This window comes from Eretmochelys imbricata, chromosome 13 (assembly GCF_965152235.1).
Source record: "Eretmochelys imbricata isolate rEreImb1 chromosome 13, rEreImb1.hap1, whole genome shotgun sequence".
Classification (NCBI taxonomy): domain Eukaryota; kingdom Metazoa; phylum Chordata; order Testudines; family Cheloniidae; genus Eretmochelys; species Eretmochelys imbricata.
The window spans coordinates 34446332-34469860 of record NC_135584.1 but is presented as its reverse complement, the minus strand read 5'-3'; the positions used below and the strand labels follow the sequence as shown (position 1 = coordinate 34469860).

At 50.3% G+C, this 23529-nt stretch overlaps 1 protein-coding gene across 1 annotated transcript; it reads right to left on the bottom strand.

The window, feature by feature from the left end:
* Positions 1-224: 224 nt before the first annotated feature.
* Positions 225-1169, bottom strand: LOC144273475 (olfactory receptor 5AR1-like). Its single transcript, XM_077832078.1, has one exon. The coding sequence runs from the start codon at positions 1167-1169 to the stop codon at positions 225-227; it is 945 nt and encodes a 314-aa protein (XP_077688204.1).
* Between the last annotated feature and the right edge of the window lie 22360 nt (positions 1170-23529).

Here is a 23529-nt window from a genome sequence, read left to right as displayed (position 1 = left end):
ATGAAAAGTGTTCAGAGAAAACCAGAAAAAAACTTTTGGATTTGGCAATTGGAAAAACAATCTCTTGTATGTACACCCCCCACCCCAAGTTTTCCTTTCAACTGGGTGTGGAACCCAGGAGTCCTGACTCCCGCCACCCTGCTCTCCCAGCTAGACTCCATTCCCCTCCCAGAACCAGAGAGAAGCCAGGAGTCCTGGCTTCCAAGCCAGTGCACCTGCCCTCCCTAGCTCCTAGCCAGGGCTTTTCGGAGCGCCCCTTTCACATCCTTGTTCCTCAGGCTGTAGATAATGGGGTTGAGCATGGGGGTGACAATGCCATAGAGCACGGGCAGTGCCCGATCCTGGTCCTGTGAGTAGGTGGAGTTGGGGCGGATGTAGGTGAAGATAATGGTGCCAAAGTAGAGGCTGACCACGGTCAGGTGGGAGGCGCAGGTGGAGAAGGCCTTGAGGCGCCCTTCCCTCGTGCGGATCCTGAGAACGGCCATCACAATGTACACATAAGACACCAGAGTCCCCAGGAAGGAGCCCAGGATCACGGCACCCCCCAAGGCAAATGTGACAGCCTGATTGGTCTGGGTGTCAGAGCAGGAGAGCTGGAAGAGTGGGGGGATGTCGCAGAAAAAGTGGTGGAGGATGTTGCTTCGGCAGAAGGACAGGATGGACATCAGGGATGAGTGCACGGCCGAGTTGGTCAAGCCCATGACCCAGGCGGCTGCAGCCAGCAGGGCGCACACCCGTCGGCTCATGAATGCACCGTATTGTAGCGGGTGACAGATGGCCACGTATCGGTCGTAGGCCATGACCCCCAGTAGCAGGCACTCGATCCCTCCAAAGGAGATGAAGAAGAACATCTGGGAGAGGCAACCGGCCCAAGAGATGGACTTGTCCTGCGACAGGTAATTGGCCAGCATCTTGGGCACGGTGCAGCTGGTGTAGCCGATGTCCACCATCGAGAGGTTGACCAGAAAGAAGTACATGGGTGTGTGGAGCCGGGAGTCCAGACTGACTAGCAGTAAGATGAGCATGTTGCCCATCAGGGCCACCAGGTAGATGGCTGTGAAGACCCCAAAGAGGATGAGCTGCTCTGCTGGGTTGCTGGAGAGACCGAGGAGGATGAATTTGGTCACTGAGGTGTCGTTCTCCCTCCCCATTGGCTCCAGGGGGTCCATCCCCTGCAGGCAGAGGAAGGTCAGTGGTGTGAGAGTTGGGCTGAGACATTTACCCTCCTTGTGAGCTGAACTGTAAAGAGTGAGGGAAAGTCCCTACACAGTCACAGCAACCTACACTAACAGCAGTGGGTATGAAAGGGAGATGGAGACTGAATTGGCCCAAACAAAAGGCCTCCGGGTGTCTCTCAAGGCCTGTGACAAGCTTATGTCTGGGAAAAGAGAGGACTGTTGGGCCAGAAATCAGTTAACCTAAATTGTGTGTTGGAAACTGGGGGACAAATCAGTGGGGGAGGGACCATTCTGCCTACCACTCCCTTCGGGGCCCTTCACGACAGAGACTTGGGGTGGGGGGGGCAGGAATGAGGAAGAAGAGATGGGGGCTACTGGAGTGAAATTCACCATCGGGGCTGCTTCCTACCCCATCCCTGATCCTGAGAGATGTCCTGGCCAGCCCAAGCCAGAGAGAGGGACCCAGATAACATCGTCACCCCCGTCTGCTCCGGAGAACCACAAACACCACCTGGGATGAAACAGGATCGACTTTAACAACAGCAGCTCTGACAACAGCAGCTCCAGCCCGTCTCAGCTCACTTCTCTCCCCCCGTGAGGTTCATTATCACCAGCACAGATACCATCTCAGAGACTGGCAGACAAGCCGGATTTCCTGCCCAGACTGTCCCAGCACAATGGAAAGGGAACTAGGTGGGTTGTGCAAACGACAGCTGGATTTAATGCTTCACAGTTCAAAGGTTTGGGCTTTTCCCCTCCTTTCCTGTGGCCTTAATCAAAGGTTAAGGGCTGTTTTGCGGCATGTTTGCCATGGCACGAGCTGGGGGAGGTCTCTGGGTCCCAATCCCTGCCCCTTGTTTCACACTGGCTAGTGCTGGACAGTGATGGGCTCTGTTAGCACCTTGGCCCATTTAGTCCATCTACATTCACACAACAGGGGCCACCAGCAGAGAGCTGGCGGGACCCTTAGGATGCCGAGCCTGCATTCCCAGTGCTGCCACACAGTGACTCAGGGCCAGACCTGCAGAGATGTTTAAAGGCCAGATTGCAAAGGCATTTGGGCATCTAATGGGATTATCAAACCACCGAGACACCTGCACCACAGAAAACAAAGTGAGTTAGGCACCTAGATGTGTTAGAAACTCTGACCTGGCACCAAAACATTGTTACAAATGCAGCCTCTCGTGCCCAGATGGAACTGGTAAAAAAAAAAAAAAATTGGCAAAACTTTTTTCCGTGAACATACCTGTCATTTTGTCCAGACCAAACAGTTTATTGGCATTGGAATGGTTCCAACAAAAACTATCACTGGGAAGGTTTCTCCACCTCCAGGGGGGAGTTTTGGGTGACAAGGAGATGCCATAACAGCCAGGGAGTTGGGGCACTTTCCTGGGTGGAGGAAACCCAGCTACAAGTCCCTGCTCTGTCTAGGGATGGAACCTGGGAGCCTTGATTCCCAGCCCTCCAACTCTAACCTATGAGATCCTACTCCCCTCCTGGAGCCAGGGAGAGAACCCAGGAGTCCTGGCTCCCCATCCCTCCGGCTCTACCACTAAACTCCCTGCTCCGCTCCACCCCGAGCCAGGGCTAGAACCACACCTCATTGGACCCCACTCCCCTCTGAACGCTAGCTACATTATAACAGGGCACAACAGAGAAGCCAGTTCTTCATGTTCTCGATGTTTTTTCCCTTTGCTTTGTCGTTTGCTCGTTCCCCATAAATATCTCGTCAGTACCTCGGTCTTTCATCTCTCGTTGCCCTGGCTATGGCTCCAATATTGAGCTGCTGGAAAAAAATCAACAAAAGTGTTTTGGTTTGCAGTCTCCCTCTTAGTCTGAGGTACGCAGAGCAGCTCTGGGAGGGAAGTGGCTGCAGTGTCCAGAACCTGGGTCTGTTCTGGTGCAGCAGAGAGCTGGGGGTTCCCGGACTAGCCTGGATGACTCAGGGGTCTGATGTGGGGGGAAAAGGGGGACAGCAGGCCTGATTGATCCTGGGGTGTGATGGGGGGGCACGGAATGCCAGATTAGAGGGGCCGATGAGCCAGCCTGGTACATACCTTCCTATGGCAGGAAATTGATCTGAGATATGAGCTTGCAATCCTCAGCCCATCCGCTGCAGGAATGGCCTTGTTGCCTGGTGTCTGCCTCACTGTCTCCCTCCAGAGCTCTTCTGCCATCCTGTCCTGACGAGAGCTTTGGGCAACAAGTGCCTCCCTGCCCCTCTCCCACCAACAGCCCAGCCCCTGCTCTGTGCCCAGTGAGAGACACAGCCCAGCTGAGGGGTGCTGGGATTGGCAGATATTGCAGAGCCGTCTCCTGGGGAATCATCCTTTGTGCCTTACAGACGTCACCGCAGGCCATCCCTGGGGAGGCCAATTTGCCTCGTACAACCAGCATCCTTGGCCATGAGGAAAAAGACACAGGATCAATGCCCATCTGAAACCAAACCAGAGCCAAGCCAGAGAAAATCACAGTGTTTCATTCTCAGGTCCCCTGTTTACAGGTGTTGTGTCTCAGGAACTTCTGGGCCAAGACACTCCAAGTTTGCCCCACTTACCCTAGCTCAGATGCGAAGGAGACAGGGCAATTTTCTAGGCAATGTGATTCAGCGTGGGGATTTTAGAGTGCTGAGAAAAATCAGGTGCTAAGCAGTGAGCTCGTGTCAGCCCTTAACTAATTCACACGGGCAGACCCTCAGCTGGGGGGCCTGAGATGTCAGAGGTTGATGGTTAGCCACTTTCCACATTGTGGAGGGTCACAAGGCAGCACTGGGCTGAGCTCTGCCTTAGCCCTGCTCTAGGGCAGTGCACAACTCCTAAGGTCAGACTGCCCACTGGTGGGAATCAGGGTCATTTCACCGAAACCAATGGGAATTGGGTGTCTAAAGCCGCTCGGCAGCTCTGAAAAACTTCAGCTGGCCTGTTTAAGGCCAGTTCAGCAAAAAGAAACTTTCTCTCCTATAAACTGGTTTATTTTTAACTAAACGTATTTTTTTTGAAATATGGGAGTTCATCAAAAATGAAAAAAATCATGAAAAAAGTCATTTGAGATTTTTTTTAAGTTTTCTGAAAATGTTTCAAACCACAAACGTATTAGGAAAATTCAGACAATTAGAAACTATTTGAAAATAAGAGAGTAAAAGGTAAAAATTTGGAGAAAGTAAGAAAACAAAATCCTTTTCACTTATTTGTTTCCCATTGAAAAACATTGGGAAAACAGTAGAAAGTGAAATAGAATTGTTTTTTGTTTCCTTCACTTTTTCTCACTTTTTTAAAGTGCAAAAATGTCAAATAAATTGAGAGTGAATGCTACTGTCAGAACTTTCTACACTTTTTTTCTTTACTTGATGAAAAAAGTTGAAAAGAATTTTTTCAAATCTAATAATGTCTTTCTGAAGGAACCAAGACAATATCTGTTTCTTTTAAAAATAAAGAAAATGGCATTTTTAATTTTTTTTTGGGGGGGGGGAGCTGTGAGGGGCAGGGAGTGAAAATTTTCCAAATTTGTTCATTTCCTTGCAAAATGTTGCATGGAAAAATGGTTTCTGAGAAGCCCTGCTCTAGCTAGACTGAACAACTTCTCTTGCTGTCTCTCTGCCCCATACAGATTCTGCACTGGTGTAACAATGTCTGTTAGGGGTGTGATTTCACTGTGCTTAGCCAGCAGGCTTGGGTTTGGGGCCTGCTGCTTTTCCCTGATGGAGTCGGGGATCAGTGAATTCAGTGACTCACATGCAACCTCCTTACCCCAGTCTGATTGATTTTAACAGTAAGAACAAAGCATTTCAAGAAAGCTGTTTAAAACCACACAGTTTCATAGAATATCAGGGTTGGAAGGGACCTCAGGAGGTCATCTAGTCCAACCCCTGCTCAAAGCAGGACCAATCCCCAATTTTTGTCCCAGATCCCTAAATGGCCCCCTCAAGGATTGAACTCACAACTCTGGGTTTAGCAGGCCAATGCTCAAACCACTGAGCTATCCCTCTCAGACAAAGCCCTCCCCTGGTTTATTGGGCACCTAGGCAGGTCTGGCTTATTCAGATACCCCCAGCGGATCCCCGTGTGTCAGTCTGGTTCCCCCAAACCCGTTTCTTGGTAGGGGGTCCCTTTGGAAATCCCTCCAGTCCTTCAGTTCTGCTGCTTTCCTGGGCTGTTGGCTGATGAGGTCAGATCTTCCCAGCCAATAGTCCAGGCATGGTCCCTTCCCCACCTTCCAGTGTTTGTCCAGGACTGTCCCTCGCTCTTCCTGCTTGTTTGTCCATCCATCCCAGCAGAGTTATAGGGTAAACACCTGGAAAGCAGGGCCCAATAGAGCACCCAGCCCTACATCTGCTCTGTATCCATCCCACAAACTCAGCCTGGGGGCAGCTGTCCCGATATGGAGGTGCCTTATGCAGGTGGAGCTCATTCCTCTTCGCAAAGGGAGATAACTACACTGGCTGGGACAGTTCTCGGGGTGCCCAGGGCTGTGAATCCCCTTGAAATCCCCTTGCCTTCCATGAGAGGGAGATCTACCTGGGTGCCAGCTCCCCAAGGCGACCCAAACAACCACCTCTGGGCTCTGCCAACCCTCACTCCTCCTGGCAGGTTAGCATTAGGTGCACCCCACTCCACGAGCCCCGCTGGAGTGTTCCCCTGCAGCATCCAGCCCCTTTTCCAGGGGGCACTCACAGAAACACCATAGCTGCTGTCCCCAGGGAACCATGCACACCCCAGGTTGTATGATTCAGCTCAGCTCTTTGGACAATCCTGCAGCTCTGAGAGCTAGTTGTGGGGGAAACAATCAGACGTTTATTGTCAGAGGTCAAGATTCAGGAGCTAGTGACTGAGGCCAATGGAAACAGAAGGGTTCCATGTCAAACAAAGTCAATACACGTATCCTGGAGACCAGACCTAGATGAATCCCACCCCAAGCCTTGGGCAGCATCTCCAACCAAGGCTGGCTGGGATCCCGTTCTCACAAATGCAAATGTGCTGTCCAATTACAGCCTAAGTGCTGAATAATAGGGGGCTTTTCTTGTCCCACAGCTGTAGATCAGTGAAAAATCATAATCTGCTGAACATTATTGTCCTGGTAAACTACGTGTGGCAACATTGTATGTAAAGTTATAAGACTCTACTCTATAACACTGCTATAACATGTTCCACAGTTAGAAAGGTTGGCCCAAACCAGTTTTTCAGGGACAAAGACATACTGGCACCCCAGACAGGTATCAACAAAGTCAAGTGGTCTATCACTTTGTTAAATGACCATTCCTTGGTAGAAAGAAGGGTGTGAGTGATAACTTTACATATTGGCAATGAAGACAGCTAGAGGTCCCATGGAAACAGACTGGCTGTCACCTGAACGCCAGCTGAAGATAATCCTCAAAGAAGGGAGAAGGATATAAGAATGGAGGACACACACACCACAAATCACCTCTCTTCCCCCATCTCTATGCACAGCAGCTTCAATGCTTGAAAGACAAAGGAAACATCTTTGAACTGGGGAAGGAGTTTTAGCTCGGAGGCTTTTCAGCCAATACAGACTTCTATAAGCTTATGGGGAGATTAAACCTTTTGCTTTTAAGTTCACTTAGCTTGTTATGTTAGGGCTTTAGCTTGCATTTTATCTTTTTATTTGCTTTGTAAGCAATTCTGACTTTTATGCATTATTACTTGTGATCACTTAAAACCTCTCTTTCTAGAGTTAATAAACTTGCTTTTATTGTTTTATCTAAACTAGCATGTGTTTGGATTGATGTGTTAGGAATCTCCACTTGAGATAACAAGCTTTGTGCATATCATTTTCCATTGATGAACTGGTGGACTTTATATGAGCTTGTATAGTCCAGTGGGTGCTGGTCAGTAGAAGACGCACATTTCTGGGGGAAGATCTGGGAATTTTCTGCTGTCTCCCTGTATGTCATTCATAAGTGACTGGCTATAGCACTCATGCAGTATAGCTGGGAGTGATTTTGCATGCTAGAGGCTGAGAGTGAACTAGCCAGGAGTGGAGGACAACACAGCAAAGCAGTGTAAAAGGCGCCCCATGCTGGAGTATTGAGGGGACACAGCCATCCAGCAGTCCAAATTGTACTCTGGGGAGTGTCCCACTGAGTGACTAAAACATATTTTTAAAAATGGGACTTTGGCTTCTAAGTAATTTAGTTGATTTTAATAGGCAGCAGGTTTAAAACAAACAAAAGGAAATATTTCTTCACACAATGTGCAGTCAAGATGTGGAACTCTTTGCCAGAGAATGTTGTGAAGGCTGAGAGTATAACAGGTTTCAAAAAAGAACTAGATTAATTCATGGAGGATAGGTCCATCAATGACTATTAGCCAGGATGGGCAGGGATGGTGTCCCTAATGTCTGTTTGCCAGAAGCTGGGAATGGGCGAGAGGGGATGGATCACTTGATGATTACCTGTTTTGGCCATTCCCTCTGGGGCATCTGGCATTTGCCACTGTCGGAAGACAAGAAACTGGGCTAGATGGACCTTTGGTATGACCCAGTCTGGCAGTTCTTATGTTCTTATTTTGAAAATTTTACCTCACCTTTTAAACAATTTCCCATTTTAGAAACCCAATGGGGCTCCTTTATGGAATACAGATTCCTCTTGAAGGAGTCTCTCAAGGCATCTTTGACCTTCTTGTTCCTCAGGCTGCAGATGAACGGGTTCAGTAAAGGTGTCACCATGGTGTTCTGTATGCTGGCCACTTTGCTGAGGTCCAAGGAGTGGCTTTTCCTGGTTTGGACAAGATGAAGATGGAGCTCCCATAAAAGAGCATCCCCACAATAATGTGTGAGCTGCTGGTGGAGAAGGCCTTCTGTTGGCCTTTAAGTGAGGGGATCCTGAGCACTGTAGTGATGATGAAGGTGTAGGACACCACTGTCACTAGGAGAGAGCCCAGGAAAAGCAAGGCTGACACAGAGAATTCCACCACCTTGATGGTCCATGTGCCAGAGCAGGAGAGCTTGAACAGTGGCATCACGTTGCAAAAGAAATGGTTGATGACATTGGGGCCACAATATGGAAGGTGGGAAGAAGCAAGGCCAGGAACCCGCACATCCATGAGGCAGCCACTAGCCGTAAGCAGGCGTGAGTGCTGATGAGGGTGGCATATTGCAGTGGGTAGCAGATGGCCAAGTAGCGGTCAAAGGACATGACAGCAAGGAGGAAAAACTCCATAGAGCCCACCATGAAGTTAAAGTAGGCCTGGTGAAGGAAATGGTGTTCCTCTCGCTCAACATGTTGGCCAACATCTGGGGCATGACTGTACTGGTGAGGTGGACATCTAGGAGGGAGAGGTTGGCAATGAAGGGGTACATATAGGTGAGGAAATGATAGTCAGCCCAGACCAATGCCATGATGCCCATCAAGGTGCCCATCAAGCTGACCATGTAGGAGCTAAGAAAGGCTATGAAGAGGGGGCCTTGGAAGCTGTGGGTGCCAGGGAATTCCAGGAGGTTGAATTCAGTCACAGATATGTTCTGGTTCTCCATTGTTACCTCTGCAGGAAATGCTCACCTGGGTGGGGGGTGGGGGGAGAGAGGGAGACACAGAGAGAGAGAGAGAGAAACAGAGAAAGGGACAGAGAGAGATGCCTCCTAATTTTGTTGTTGGTGGTGCCCTCAAGTCCCAAATTAAAGGAGCCAGATATTGAGTATTAATCAGTACAGATGGCTGGGAATTCTGAATGAAACAAATTCATTTGTCCCACAGGAAGTTTCAAATTGATTTAAACTGAACATTCCTGTTTTGAATTAGCATTTAAAAGTCAAGTGAATATTTTAATTTCATTTTGATTGAAAATGCCACATACCTTTTTTTCATTTTCATTTTTTTAAAAAAAACTTTTTAGTCAGTTTTCCCCCCAAAATTGATTCAAAATGAAAACAAACTCCTGCAGCAAAACCAAAATAGGACATTATTCCATGGAAAATATTGGTTTTGATAAACATGTATTTTTCATCAGGAAAACTTTTCTGCAAGCCTTTTTTTTCTTTGACAAAATCTAGTGCTTAGTATGTGCATCTGCTATTGAATTAAGTTGGAGTTGTGAGTGTTTAGTACTTCTGAATATCAGGTTCTTAGTGGTGGGCAAAAGGGCTCAGAAGACAGAGCAGTTCTCCTCCACCACCACACAAACTTATCTGCCAATGTGGGATGACCTCTAGGGGTGAGAAGGTAACTGCAATCCAGTCACCATGTTTACACAGTCCTTGGCTTCCTTAAATGCTCTACCAGTAATGGTCAGGGTTACCAGCACCCAACCCCTTTAGCTATGGATAGACCTGGGAATCCATGAAAATCAATATCTTCTCTGAGAAAATGTATTTTCAATAAACTATGTATCATAACTAATGTACTGATTGTGGTGAAGAATTGCTATAGACATTTCCAATAGGGGAATACAGACTTTCTTGTGCTTTATGGCTCATTCTTTTTTCCCTTATATGTATATACCACTTATCTGCATTTACCATATGACTTCATAGCAAAGTGGTTGAATAATACTGAGATCTTATCTTCACAAGGAATTGGTTTAAATTTTTGTTACATAATATTTCCATTTCTGCCTCTTAACTTTTACAAATTAAACTAAACTCGTCTTCATTAGCTTTTTCTGCTAATTACAATCTAAAAGTGTAGTTATCAATAGGGAAGGGAGACATTTTTTCTTGGAATATTTTTAGTGTGTCCTTTTCACTGACAATATGTAAATAACATTTTAAAATAGTTTCATATATTTTCCAGATTTTTATTTTCAAGAAAAAAGGAACGTTTCTTTCCTAACTATATTTAGTTTTTTAATTTTTCTACATTTCCTCCTTTTTTTCAAAGAAAGAAAGAAAGAAAGAAATGGAAATGTAGATAAAAGAAAATTATGGAATTTTACAATGAGAGGAAAACACAGTTCTTTTTCAAAAAAATTAAAATAAAAATATTTTTGTAACTTTTCAAAAATATTGTGATTTTTTTCTTTCCCAACAAGTTCTATATTTTCAATGTACTAAAGAGACTGCTCCTCAGTGAAAAATATTTAGCTAAAAATGGGCACTGCTTTCTGAAAAGACCTACCCTCTATGTGTATCAAAATTGGATTTTCAGATCCAAAAATGAGTTATATCTATTTATACTCCTGTATGACCTCCTAACTAACCCAGCCCTAAAAGAAGAGCTACAAGCTACTTCTTGCAGTAACATCTTTAGCACACATCCCTCCCTGAGGCACATCCCATCATAAGCATAGGCAGGGAGCTGTTCATCCTGTTAACTTCTGTGAATCCCATTTGTAGGCACTAACAAGATTGGCTCCGTAGCTCAGGGATTAGAGTACTGGTCTTATAAACCAATAGTCATGAGTTCAAATCAAACTGGGGCCTTGTGTCTTATTTTAACAGATGACAGAACAAGGAGTAATGGTCTCAAGTTGCAGTGGGGGAGGTCTAGGCTGGATATTAGGAAAAACTATCTGACTAGGAGGGTGGTGAAACACTGGAATGGGTTACCTAGGGAGGTGGTGGAATCTCCTTCCTTAGAGGTTTTTAAGATCAGGGTTGACAAAGCCCTGGCTGGGATGATTTAGTTGGGGTTGGTCCTGCTTTGAGCAGGGGCTTGGACTAGATGGCCTCCTGAGGTCTCTTCCAACCCTGATATTCTGTGATTCTACCTCTCCCCATCGGATAGGGAGCCTGCACACCAAATTCAGTTTTGGTGAATCGGAGAGATTTTTACAGGTCTAAAAGCCAGAGTACTATTGGGAATCTAGCCCTAAGATCCATAACTGTTTAAAATCAGCTTACTTCACAAAGAAGTACGGAGGCTGGAATATTCAAAGCATCCTGGGGGCTCAGACATCAAACTCCCAGCAAAATTCTATGGGAATTGGGCACCTAGCTTCCTCTCTCTTGAAAATCCCAGACTGAGGGATGGGGTGAGTTACCCATGGTCACGGAGGATGTCCACAGCAGGGCAGAAATGAAATCCATCTCCCTGCAGCGTTTGGCAGTAAACATGAGTGGGAAAAATCTATTTTTTAACTTATTTATTTATTTCATTTGTCATCAGAAAATTTCAAGCCAAATTAATTTTTTTCTTTCATTTTGAATCAAAATTTTCTTCTGTCGAAAGAAATGTCAGGGTAAAAAAAAGAGGTTTTGCTGGAATCAAAAGATTTGATGGGAAAATGTCATTTTTGATGAAAATTTGTGATGTTGCATGAGAAAACTTTCAAACTAAAATGAAACTTTTGCTTTCATTTGGATGTGTGCGGTGGTGTTGTAGCCCTGTCAGTCCCAGGTTATGGGCAAGACAAGGTGGGTGAGGTTATATCTTTAATTGGATCAACTTTTGTTGGTGAAAGAGAGAAACTTTGCTGAGCTAAAAAGCTAGTCTCTTTTACCAATGGAAGCTGGTCCAGTAACAGATATTACAGCACCCACCTTGTCTCACTCAGTTCATTTGGATACATTTCTTAAACTTCATACCCAGGAATTCACAGTTGTTACCAGCTTTGTGAAATCTAATTACAGAGCATCCCACCGGTTTGAGGAATCTGCCCTGTTTTGGACAGTCTGCCCTGATGTGCACACTTACAGTCATGAGCCACCCTAGATAGTGTGACACCTCCATCTAAGTAAAAAAAAGCCCAAACCAACCATCAGTGTAAATCAGACATGGCTCCACGAGGGTAAATGGGCCAGAACTGGTGGAAATGGACATGTCTTACTACATGGCTTCCATTACAAGGAATTGGTTTTAATTTTCTTACAGGACATTTCAATCTCTAGTGTCACAGGTTAAACTAGACTTGTTTTTGGTTACCTTTTCTGCTAATCCTGATTAAAAATACAATTATAAAGAGAGGATGCAAAGATGATTCTGTTTTCGTTGTTATTTTTTAAACTGGCTTTTTTATTCATAATAAATAACTTTTAAAAAAATCCCTCCGCACATTTTCCAGATCTCCAATTTAAAGAAAAATAAAAGAGTAAATAACTTTTCTAAATATATTTAGATTATTTTTTCTTCACATTTACCCCCTTTTTCTCCCTAAGAAAAAAAGACAGAAAGACATTTAGATGAAAAGGAAACATTTATGGAAATTTTACTCGATGAGAAATACACAGTTCTTTAAAAAATTTCAAAATAAAAATATTTTTGTAAATTTCCAAAGAATGTTGTGATTCTTTTTCTTTCCCAACGAGTTCTGTATTTTCAAAATTTAAGTACTAATGAGGCTGTTCGCCACTGAAAAATATTAGGGAAAACTGGGCACTTCTTCCTGAACAGTTCTACACTCCCTGTATATCAGAATTAGATTTTCAGTTCACAAAATGAGTGATAACTATCTATAGACCTGTAAGATCTCCTGAACTAACACAGCCCTGAGAAAATAGCTGTAAGCTAGGTCTGACAGTAATAACTTTAAAAAAACTCACTGTCAATGCATTTCAGACCAATTACACCTGTCTATAATGAATGAAGTCAACTGAAATATAAAAATAATAAAGGAATGGTATTCAACAGAGGTGACACAGAGTGAAGGGGAGGGATGGGGGCTGCACGGTGATCAGCAAGGGCGGATGTGAAGGGTACGGATGTGATCATCAAGTTGGGCGAATGGCCCAACTTGATGATCACTTTAGATAAGCTATTACCAGCAGGACAGTGGGGTGGGAGGAGGTATTGTTTCATGGTCTCTGTGTGTATATAATGTCTTCTGCAGTTTCCACGGTATGCATCCGATGAAGTGAGCTGTAGCTCACGAAAGCTCATGCTCTAATAAATTGGTTAGTCTCTAAGGTGCCACAAGTACTCCTTTTTTTTTTACAATGAAGTTGTCTCTCACACAAATTTCCAAGCTTGGAAAATCTGTACAGAAGCCCATGGTCTGGGTATAGGCAGGAAGAGCACAGCTGTTGTTAGCTGAAGATGTCCTGAAAGAAGAGAACTCTGCATTCTGGAGTCCATATAGGCTGGATGGGACCTCTCTCCTTTGAGAAAGGACAATAGACCCAAACACAGCTCCTTGATGATGATGTGTGGGAGATGAAGTGAGTATTTCTGATTGTCGTATTTTGTGTATTTCACAGCTTTCTGGTGTTATTTGTATGGGGTCACATCAAGGCGTTTTTGTATAGGGCTTACTTCTCTGTTGCCTTGTAACTTGTTTTGCCATTTATTCTTGTGCAAAATGGGTGTACAACAACAACAATAATAATTTTTTTTTCCTCTGGAAACGTCAAACAAAAATGAAGCCCCACTGTGCTATGCACTTCACAGACATATAGGGAAAGCCAGTACCCACCTAAAGATCTTATAGTCTAAATAGAAATGACAAAGAAAGGTTGAGAGGAGAAAGACAGGTACAGAGAGGGGAAGGAACTGTCACAAGGCCACACAGCAGGCCCATGACAAACCCGGGAATAGAAACCCCAGATTCTCACTGACATTCTGCTTTTGTAGCATTTTGCACACATTTTGCTCTGCTGTAAATGAGAACAGAAGGTGCAGTGCATGGAGAATTGGACCATGAGTTTGGTATGTTGTCCAGAAAATTCCACCTTGTAAAGAGAGATGTAAACCCAGGAGTTTCACCTGACTGTTGCATCGTCATACCGAACTAGGAATTACATTGCATTCCCTGGCTAAACCAACAACTTCCTCCTTTGCATCACTGCTCCCCCACTTCTCCCCATGCTTATCAGACTCAGATCTGCTAACTGAAGGGACAGTGCCAAGTTTGTGCGACTTTTCATTCTGGTCATCCTCCTGAATCAATGCACTGACGAGAGACAGATCATCTTCTGGCTCTTGCATTGCCAAGCAATTTTCATTTACTTGGCTAGCTTCTAACTTATAGAACCACGGCAGGCAGTGGGACTGCAGAGTTGCCTTTATCCCTTGACTTCTATAGACCTCATTTACACCAGGCTGAGTGAGAGGGGATTCAGCCCTGTTGAATGAGGAATTACACCACACAGAAATATCAGCCCCAGTGTTATTCAGTTTCTTTTATTTCATACCACAATCCTACATGATGCTTCATAAAACATAGAGCAAAACCCTTTCTAAGCCTTGTAGATCTTAAAAATCTAAGAAACACGGACATATCACATTTCTCATTTAAGAGACTAGAAAAGCCACTTCTGTCAGATTCTGTACTAACACCGCAATTTAGGTCACTCTTTTATTAAGTAGTGTAAAATAATGCCTAATACACAAACATGCCATTCAATAAATGCAATCAATAGATCTGATTTTCCCATGCCTTACACCATATGTTAAGAATTATTGCATGATAAATGCAAACTGGGTGTAAAATGGTACCAAATCCAAATTCCTTTCTTACTTATAGTAATCTCTGGCGACTACTTTATATTCTTTTTGTAGAGGTGTAAAAATGTCTCCTCTCTTCCCTTTGCGTCTCTTCTCGCTTTATCCTGCTTCCCAACACCTATCTCAGCATCTCTGACATAAAATAGTTTGTCCATAGAAATGTGTCTAAGGTTCTGACTCTTCTCCATTCTGGGGATAAGATTCTTCTCGGCCTGATACGGGTCCAGAAACAAACAGCAAAACGTTTGGGTCTGGGGGCTTCCACTCCCCTCCTCTGGGGAGCGGGTCAGCAGTCCACCCCGCTCTGGGGGTTTCAGCCAGAGCAGTAGCAGCATCCAAGGGCAGGAGTGAGGGGGCTGGCAGCTAGCTGGCCGCCGACCAGTACTCGAATGGCAGCAGAAAAACAGCAAAAAAAACAAAACGAAGAAAAAGCGTCTGGCCCGGTCGGGGGGTGGGGGGGGGCGGAGCTGAAGCACGGGCAAAAAGTAAGAAAAGCCCAGGCCAGGGGGCTATAGGAGAGTGATTTTTTTTTTGAAGCAGAAAAGAGTTTTATTTGTGTAACACTTACAAAGAATCACCAAAAAGGATAAAACAAAAATATGCAATAAAACAAAAGCAAACGCAAGGTATAACACAGCAGCCTTCAGGAGGGAGAAGTGTTCAGGCTAGCCTGGGCCCAGAGAGGGGGGGCTTCCTCAACACTCGTGGTCTTCCACCCTCCTGAGTTACCTGGTGGCCTAGAGCGGGGGAGCTTCCTCGACACTCATGGTCTTCCACCCCCTCGAGTTACCTAGTGCCACACCCAGTGTCACTGATCATTCCTCTCCTGAGAGTGCCCGACAAGATGGGCACGGCTGCGGGGTGGGCAGTTTGGGGGTGGGGGGACATACACCCACGTGTGATAGGACCCCTCCTAGATGACAGTGATGATGGTATCCACAGCGGCAACGGCTGGGGCTGGGGTCTCTCGCTCTTCCCCTCAATCAAAAGGTCAGACGGAGGGAACCGGACGGGGTCACCGAGCAGAGAACCTCGGACAGCACCCACCACTCCTCGAAGGCATCAAGGGAGTCAATGGACGCCACCCAGAGGAACTCCGCCTGGATAGGAGAATGTACTGAGGATCAGAAAATGGCCTTACAGTCGCAGGACACTTCAGTGGCCAACCTCCTCTCTCTGGTTTTATAGATGGTTGTTTTAGCTAGGGCTAGGAGGAAGTTAATCAGGAGATCCCGCGACTTTGTGGGGCCACGGATGGGGAGTGTGTAAATAAAAAGGTGAGGGGAAAAGTGTAGCCAAAAGCGTAATAAAATATTCGTGAGGAGCTGGAAAAGGCACTGCAGCCTGGCACACTGTAAATATACGTGCGCCAGGGTTTCCCTCACGTTGCAAAAAGGGCAAGTATCCAGGATGGGGGTGAACTGCGTCAAAAACATGCCCGAGCTCACAGCTCCGTGAAGGAGCCGCCAACTAATGTCCCCGACGGGCCTCGGGATCAAGGTGGAATACAGGCTGGCCCACCAGGGTTGCTCACCCTCCAAAGGTGGCAGGAGGTCCCGCCACTTTGTATCGGGGTGGGACACCAGGATGTGGACGTGAAGGGTGTGAAGCGTGAGTGTGTATAGATATTTCCGTGGCGCGATTTGGAAGCTGACCAGCTACACTTCATGCAGCCGGCTCGCAGTGAAAGGGTGAGGGATTTGTTGGGATCTACGGGGTAAGGGCTCAACTGAAAGGTCCAGGTGGCCTGGGGTAGAGGATGGGTGGGGTGCGCCCTCATGCAGGGCTCGATTAAGATAAGCCTGAGCAGCGGGCGTCAAGGTGGCCTTCACCTCCTGAAGTACGTGCCGGGGGGTACGAGGTCTGGAAAGCCCCATGCGCCGAGCAAGCGTCAGGGGATCCAGCCAGTCTCCCCGGTCGTAGTCCAGGAGGTCTTCAACTCTCGTGACTTCCGCCAGGACCAAACTCTGGCGCACCGAGCGGGACTCCGCCACCTGCACACAGAGCTGGGGGTTGTGTAGCAGGGGCTCCGCGAGGAGATCCACTCCCATGGTGGCTGCTACGGACCTGGTCGTTGAAAACAGTTTCGAGGTCCGGAGGAGGTCCTGGTAGAAGACCAGCAGCCTGGAGAGGTCTCGCAGAAAGCCTCTCGGACAGAGATAAAAGAGCTGCCGGTCGTATCGAAGCCCTTGGAAGTGGCGCAGGAAGGCGTGCGCCAATATGCTCCACGTCGAACTACCTGCACTATAAGGAGCCTCTGCAGGGCCTGGAGGCAGAAGACACAGACCTGAGTGTGCAGACACTTCAGGCCCTGCCCTCCTTCCTTCAGGGGTAGATGAAGAACCCCAATGGGGGCCCAGTGCATTCCTGACCAAAAGAACTCTAGAATCGATGTCCAGATGTGGGTCAGGAAACCCGGGGCCGGAACCAGGGTGTTGAGCTGGTACCAGAGCGTGGACAGGACTAGTTGGTTAAGCACCAGTGCTCTCCCTCGCAGGGAGAGACATCGGAGTAGCCTCGTCCATTTCCGGAGCCGCTCTATCACCCCGCCTTCTAAATTTTGCGTGGCAGAAAGGTAAACGCCTAGGTAGAGCAGTGGACCTGCACTCCACCGTATGGTCTGAAGCGCGGGTGGGAGGGAGCTCACCTGCCGCCAGTCCCCCACCGCCAAGCCAGAGCTCTTGACCCAGTTGACTCGGGCGGAGGAGGCTGCCGAATAGATGGCCTGGCAAGCCTGCACCCGCGCCAAGTCGCCCGGGTCCTAGACCACGAGGAGCACGTCATCGGCGTACGCCGACAGGACCAGCCATAGCTCTGGCTCCCGTAGCACCAACCCTGTCAACTTCCTTCGGAAGAGACAGAGGAAGGGCTCAATTGCCAGAGCGTACAGCTGGCCTGAGAGGGGGCACCCTTGCCGTACTTCTCGCCCAAAGCTTACCGGTTCGGTCAGGGTCCAGTTGAGCCTAACCAGACACTCTGCGGAAGCATACAGCACTTGGAGAAAACTCACAAACTGAGGTCCGAATCCAAATGCCTGCAGAGTGCCCAGGAGGTACCCATGGTCCACTCTATCGAATGCCTTCTCCTGATTGAGAGACAGGAGGGCGAACGACAGACCGTCTCTACGCCCGAGTTTCAAAAGGTCTCGGACTAGAAATAGGTTGTCAAAAATGCTGCGGCCCAGGACAGTGTAGGTCTGGTCTGGGTGGATCACGTCCACCATCACGGATCCTAGCCACAGCGAGATTGTTTTTGCTACAATTTTGTAGTCCGTGCTAAGGAACGAGACGGGATGCCAGTTTCGTAAATTGCAGAGGTCCCCCTTCTTCGGCAACAAGGTGAGCACCGCTCGCCTGCACGAAAGAGGGAGGACCCCGCCCTGCAAAGACTAGGCCCAGACAGTGGCTAGGTCTGGGCCAAGGACGTCCCAGAACGCGTGGTAGAACTCCACGGTCAGCCCGTCCATGCCCGGAGATTTATTGGTGGGCATGCAACGGAGGGCTTCCGAGAACTCGGCCAGGGTGAGAGGCAGCTCTAGCCGGTCTCGGTCGCCCACTCTGACCATGGGGAGTTCCTCCCAGAGCACCCTGCAAACACCAGGATCGGTCGGATCCAGGGAGAAAAGGCTTGTGTAGAAGTCACGGGCCCTCCCACACATCTCCTCCGGATCCGTGAGGGGGGTGCCGTCTTCCGCAAGAAGGCAGGTGACGTGTTTCTTGGCCCCCCTTGCTTTCTCCAGGGCATAGAAGAAGCGGGAGCCGCGGTCCATCTCCCGAAGGAGGCGGATGCAGGACTGAACGAAGGCACCTCGGGCCTGGTGGTCCTCGAGGGCCCGGAGCTCCTCCCGCTTCTCCCGGCACGCTCCGCAGAGGGACGGGTCCTCGGGATCGGCGGCCAGGCGCCTCTCCATCTCTATGACCTCCCGTTCCAACTGCTCTATCGCCGCATTTCGCCGTCGGCTGGTGCCCCGAGTGTAGTCACGGCAGAAGAGCTTGGCGCGCACCTTCCCGAGATCCCACCATCGCCGCACCGAGGGAAAGGCATGCCACTGCTCTCGCCAGGCCAGCCAAAACTCCCGGAAGGACATCACAAAGCTCTCGTCCTCTAACAGGCTGTTATTAAAGTGCCAATAGGCCGGCCCCGGTCTCTCTGCACGGAGGGAGACTGTTACGGTGACTAAATGATGATCGGAGAATGGGGCCGGCCGAATGGCGGAGGAGTGGGCCTGTGAAAGATGGAAACGGGATAAGTAAATACGGTCCAACCGAGAGTGGTGTGACCGATGGGCCTCCACCCGGACAAAGGTGAACGTGGAGGTGTCATCTGGGTGATGGTCACGCCAGACGTCCACTAGGGAGTGATGGTCAACTATCCCTTGGAGAATATTCGCAGCGGCCAGACTCGGTTCGGCCCCTGAGCGGTCCCGTTCCTCGAGGGTGGTGTTAAAGTCCCCTCCCAGGACCAGGCACTCGTGCGAATCCAGGGTGCCGAGAAAGGCGGACACCTGCTGATAAAATTGTGGCCGCCTGGAGCTCATTTGCGGGGCATAGATGTTAACAAGTTTAACCACGAGCCCCTCCATACGGACTCGAAGGTACAGCAGGTTGCCCGGCACGGCCTCATTGACCCCTAGCACCTCAGGCCGTAGGTTGGGGGAGAACAGGGTCGCCACTCCAGCTTGCCAGGTCGCGAAGTGGCTAAAGTCGACCCCGTCCCCCCACTCCAGCCGCCACCTGTCCTCGGCGGCCGGGTCCGTATGGGTCTCCTGCAGGAAAACTACAGAGTACCTTCCTTCCCGAAGGTAAGAGAGCACCTGGGACCTGCGGAGAGCCATCCTACAGCCCCTGGTATTCAGGGTCGCAATAATAAGAGGCGTCATGCGGAGGGCTGGGGGGGGGGTGGGGGCCTTGTATTGGCGGGGGTGTTCAGGGCCCCCGGCGGGTTGCGCAGCAACCCGTGACCCATCCCGTGGGTGAGTAGATCGCGTCGGAAGCTGCGGGCTCGCTCGTAGGCCGCAGCACCGCACCTTCCTTGCCCCCTGCCCTCCTTTATAAGGGCCCTTGTGGCCTGGAGGAGTTGATCAAAGTCCCCCCATAGCTGAGGAGCCAGCTGTGCCCTATCGTGGGCGCCATGGGTGTGCTCTAGGAACTTCCGTAGCGCATGCCGCAGCTCATGGGGGGGTGGGGTTACAATTCCCGAGGTGTTCCCTGATGGGCCTCTTAATACAGCCTCGTGGTCCGCTAAGGCGGGTAGACAGGGTGCGGACCACCAACGGGGCGTCTGACAGGCTGGGGTTATTAAATTCATTCCACGCCTTGGGGTGGAGGGGGATGGCCGGGGAAAAATTGCCACTCCTAATGGGTCACGGCTAGAAAGTGCAAAGACTGCTCCCTGGGGGGAATCTGCGAAAGGCGGAAAGGAAATAACCCCAGGGGCGGCATTAACATTGCAGGAGGAGGGGACTTGGGCAGGGGCAGGGGTGGGGGCAGGGGCAGGGGTAAGGCTCTGGGGTGCAGGAGGCAAGCAGCTAAAGGAAAGTGCCTCCTGAGCAGAGTCAAGGGTTAAGGGGTAAGGGAGGGGGCTCCCAATAATGCTAGGTGCTGGCTCCATGGTGGTCTTAGCGGCCATGGCATCAGGTGGTGGACCACCTTCTGCAGGGTGCTCACCCGGGAAAGCAATTAGGGGGAGGGAGCATGGGGAAAAGGAGGCTGGGGTAAGGCTGCCCAGCTCGAGGCCAGCCGGCAGCAAATCATCCCCTCCCTGGGTGACCAGGGTCAAATCTAGGGCCTCAATCTCCGCGTACACGGGGGAGAGGCCAACTCCTGCCACCCCGGGGGCCTCTCCTCTAGGGCCCGCCTCAACGGTCGCCTCGGGGTCCACGGGGGGTTCGGGTAGTGTCCAGGCAGAAGGGGCGTCCTCAGAAGTCTCGGAGGGGAGGGTCTCCCGTGGAGGGGGGATTCTGCCCTCCAATGCCAGTCCGTCTTCCCCTCCCGACACCAGCAGATGGATCTCGCTTGTGGCCGTGGCGGGAGGCTCGATAGCAGTGCCTCCTTTCCTGGTCTTCCGGGGGGCTTCTGCGTCGGGTGGATGCAGCGGAGCTCGAGCCTTCCGCTTGCCTCGCTTCCCCTGGACTAGGGTCCAGCCCTCCATAGCATCATCTGGGGGCTGGTTAGTAGGGGTCGTGTCGGGGGGCGGAGGCGATGGTTTAGGGGTTCGGGGAGGTAGCGGTGAGGCAACATGAGGGGCGGGGGTTTCTCCTTGGGGAGGGCCCTCTCCTATACCCGATAATATCCTTGCCACACCCTCCTCCATAGGCTCTGTTGGATTGGTACTAGCAAGGGTGGAACTCCCTTGCTCGCCCGGGCGGTGTAGGGAAGGTATCTCTTGGGCCCGGACGGGAGCAGCGATGGGTCGAGTAGGAAGAGGGTTGGTTTCAGGTGCTGGGCAGCCAGGGGCGTCCGCAGCGACGGGGCCGATGTCCTGCCGGGTCCTGGGGGTTTCGGGTGCCCCTCCCCCCCGGGCCAAAGGGCAGTCTCTGCGGACATGCCCCGCTGAACGGCAGAGGTAGCACCGGGCCTCTCTGGTAGAATAAAAGACCCGATAGCGGGCTCCCTGGTAGGGGACTAGAAAGGACCCCTCAAGCGCCTCTTCGTCACGCGCCCCTGCCGGTGGTAGAAGCTGCACTTGCCGGCGGAACGAAAAAATGTGACGGAGGGTGGGGTCCTTGCAGCCCAACGGGAGAGGGCTGATGACAGAGACAAGTTTCCCCAGGGTGGAAAGAGCGGGTAACAGGGCAGCATTGGGTAAGAAGGGAGGAACGGAGGTAAGGACGAGGCTAACGCCCAGGTCTTCTAATGGTTCTAGGGGGACAAACACCCCCCCCACCGTTAGGCCCCTCTCCACCGCCTCCTGGGCGGCATCCTCCGAGGCTAAGAAGAAAACAACCTTCCCATACATCTTGGAGGCCGCCACAATAGCCGTGGGTCCTACCACCTTCGCCAACGCCTGCACGTATGTCTCCACGTGGGGCGAGGCGGGCACCAGGAGGCAACGGGCGCCGTGTTTCCTGGTCAAGGCAGGGAAAGGGCCTCGGCCGCTGGTGATGGTGGAGGAGGCGGGGGGGGCGAGATGACGAGGCGGCAGGCAGGGGGGAGCCCGCTGCCGCCCGGGCATACGTCCTGGGGGCCGGGGGAGGGACAATCGCAGAGCTGGTGGAGGGAAACGCAGGGAGGGGCGCCACGGTTGATGACGAGGCTGCAGCGGTGGGGGCAGCCCCTGCCATGGAGGGCTCAGTGGTTTTAGCGGGGCCCTTTCCTTTCCACCCGCCCTGGCCCTTCCGGCGAACCGGGGGGGGTTTCCTCGAATGTGGGTGGGCGGTGGGTGCAGCAGCAGCAGCAATCACCCTGGTGCCTCCTGCTACCGGTGCCCCAGCAGGGGGGATGGCAAGTATCTTGACAATAGTGGTGGGGGGGGACCTTGGGGGTCTGGCAGGGGTGGTGGTGGGGGAGGGACAACTAATTTTGTTAAAGCAGTCTCGCCCCTCTCGTTCCCCGCCATTGTGAGCAGGGAGAGACAGGGAGACACCGGAAGGAGGGGGGGGAGGGGAGAAGCGGAGTAGCCCCTCCTTCCGCTAGGCTGTGGGCGGGGAGGGGGGGAATGCCAAGGGGATTAGACTGGGGGAGGGGGGGAAAAACAAAATCGGGGTCCGGTAATAGGGGCAAGTTGTGGGATAAGCAATCCGGGGCGGGGATGCAGACCCACACACGTTTGTCCAAAGAGTCTCGGTTGGTCGGCTGTTATGTCCGGTCCGGAAGGCAAAGTTCAAAGCGAACAGCTGGATCCGAAGGGAGATGGCAGGTTGCCAGCAGGGACAGACCGCGGGGGGGCCGTGACAGTTGTAATAACGATGGGGGGGTAGGGGCACCGATGGATCGGGGGTGGGGGTCTCCACGCCACACCCCCTGTGCCGCCACAAACGCAAGTAATCACAGTCAAGCTCCCCCCCATGAGAGTATAATTCAGAAAATTACTCAGTCTTACAGCCCCCTTCACGATGATTTATAGCTTTCCTGAATTATTTCTTCTGTCTGCTGAAATCTTCTTCTCCGGCTGTGTTGGCTGTGTTCCAAGGCTTCCGGCATGTTAAGAATGTTGTAAAGTCCGAGCTGCTGGCAAAACGGCTGGGTCTGGGGGTTTCCACTCCCCCCTCCGGACAGCAAATCGGCAATCTTCCTCCCCCCTCCGGGGGCTCAGCTGAGGCAAGTAGCTGCGCCCGAAAGCAGGCGTGGGGGGGGCGGGTGCTGGCGAAGGACGTAGACGGGAAAAAAAAACAAAGAATCAAGAAAAAACAAAAAAAGCGTCTGGCCCGGTCGGGGGGGGACTAAGGCAGGTGCAAAAAGTAAGAAAAATTCGGGCCAGGGGGCTTTAGGAAAGAATAGAAAGCAGATAACTGAGGAGCAAGCAAAAGACGTTCCGTTTCCCAACAGGGAAAGTTCCAGAACTATCAGGAACCTTCTGGACACAATTAAGACAGACAGGCTGATTAGAACACCTACAGCCAATCAAGAAGCTGCTAGAATCAATTAAGACAGGCTAATCGGGGCATCTGGGTTTAAAAAGGAGGTCAATTCAGTTTGTGGTGCGTGTGTAAGGAGCTGGGAGCAAGAGGCGCTAGGAGCTGAGAGTGAGAACGTGGACTGTTGGAGGACTGAGGAGTACAAGCATTATCAGACACCAGGAGGAAGGTCCTATGGTGAGGATAAAGAAGGTGTTTGAAGGAGGCCATTGGGAAGTAGCCCAGGGAGACGTAGCTGTCGCACAACTGTTTCAGGAGGCACTCTAGACAGCTGCAATCCACAGGGCCCTGGGCTGGAACCCGGAGTAGATGGCGGGCCCAGGTTCCTCCCAAACCTCCCAACTCCTGGTCAGACACAGGAGGAGTTGACCTGGACTGTGGTTTCACGAAAATGGCCAAACTGAGGGCTGCCGTGAAGCTCCAAGGCAAGCAAATAGGCCAATAAG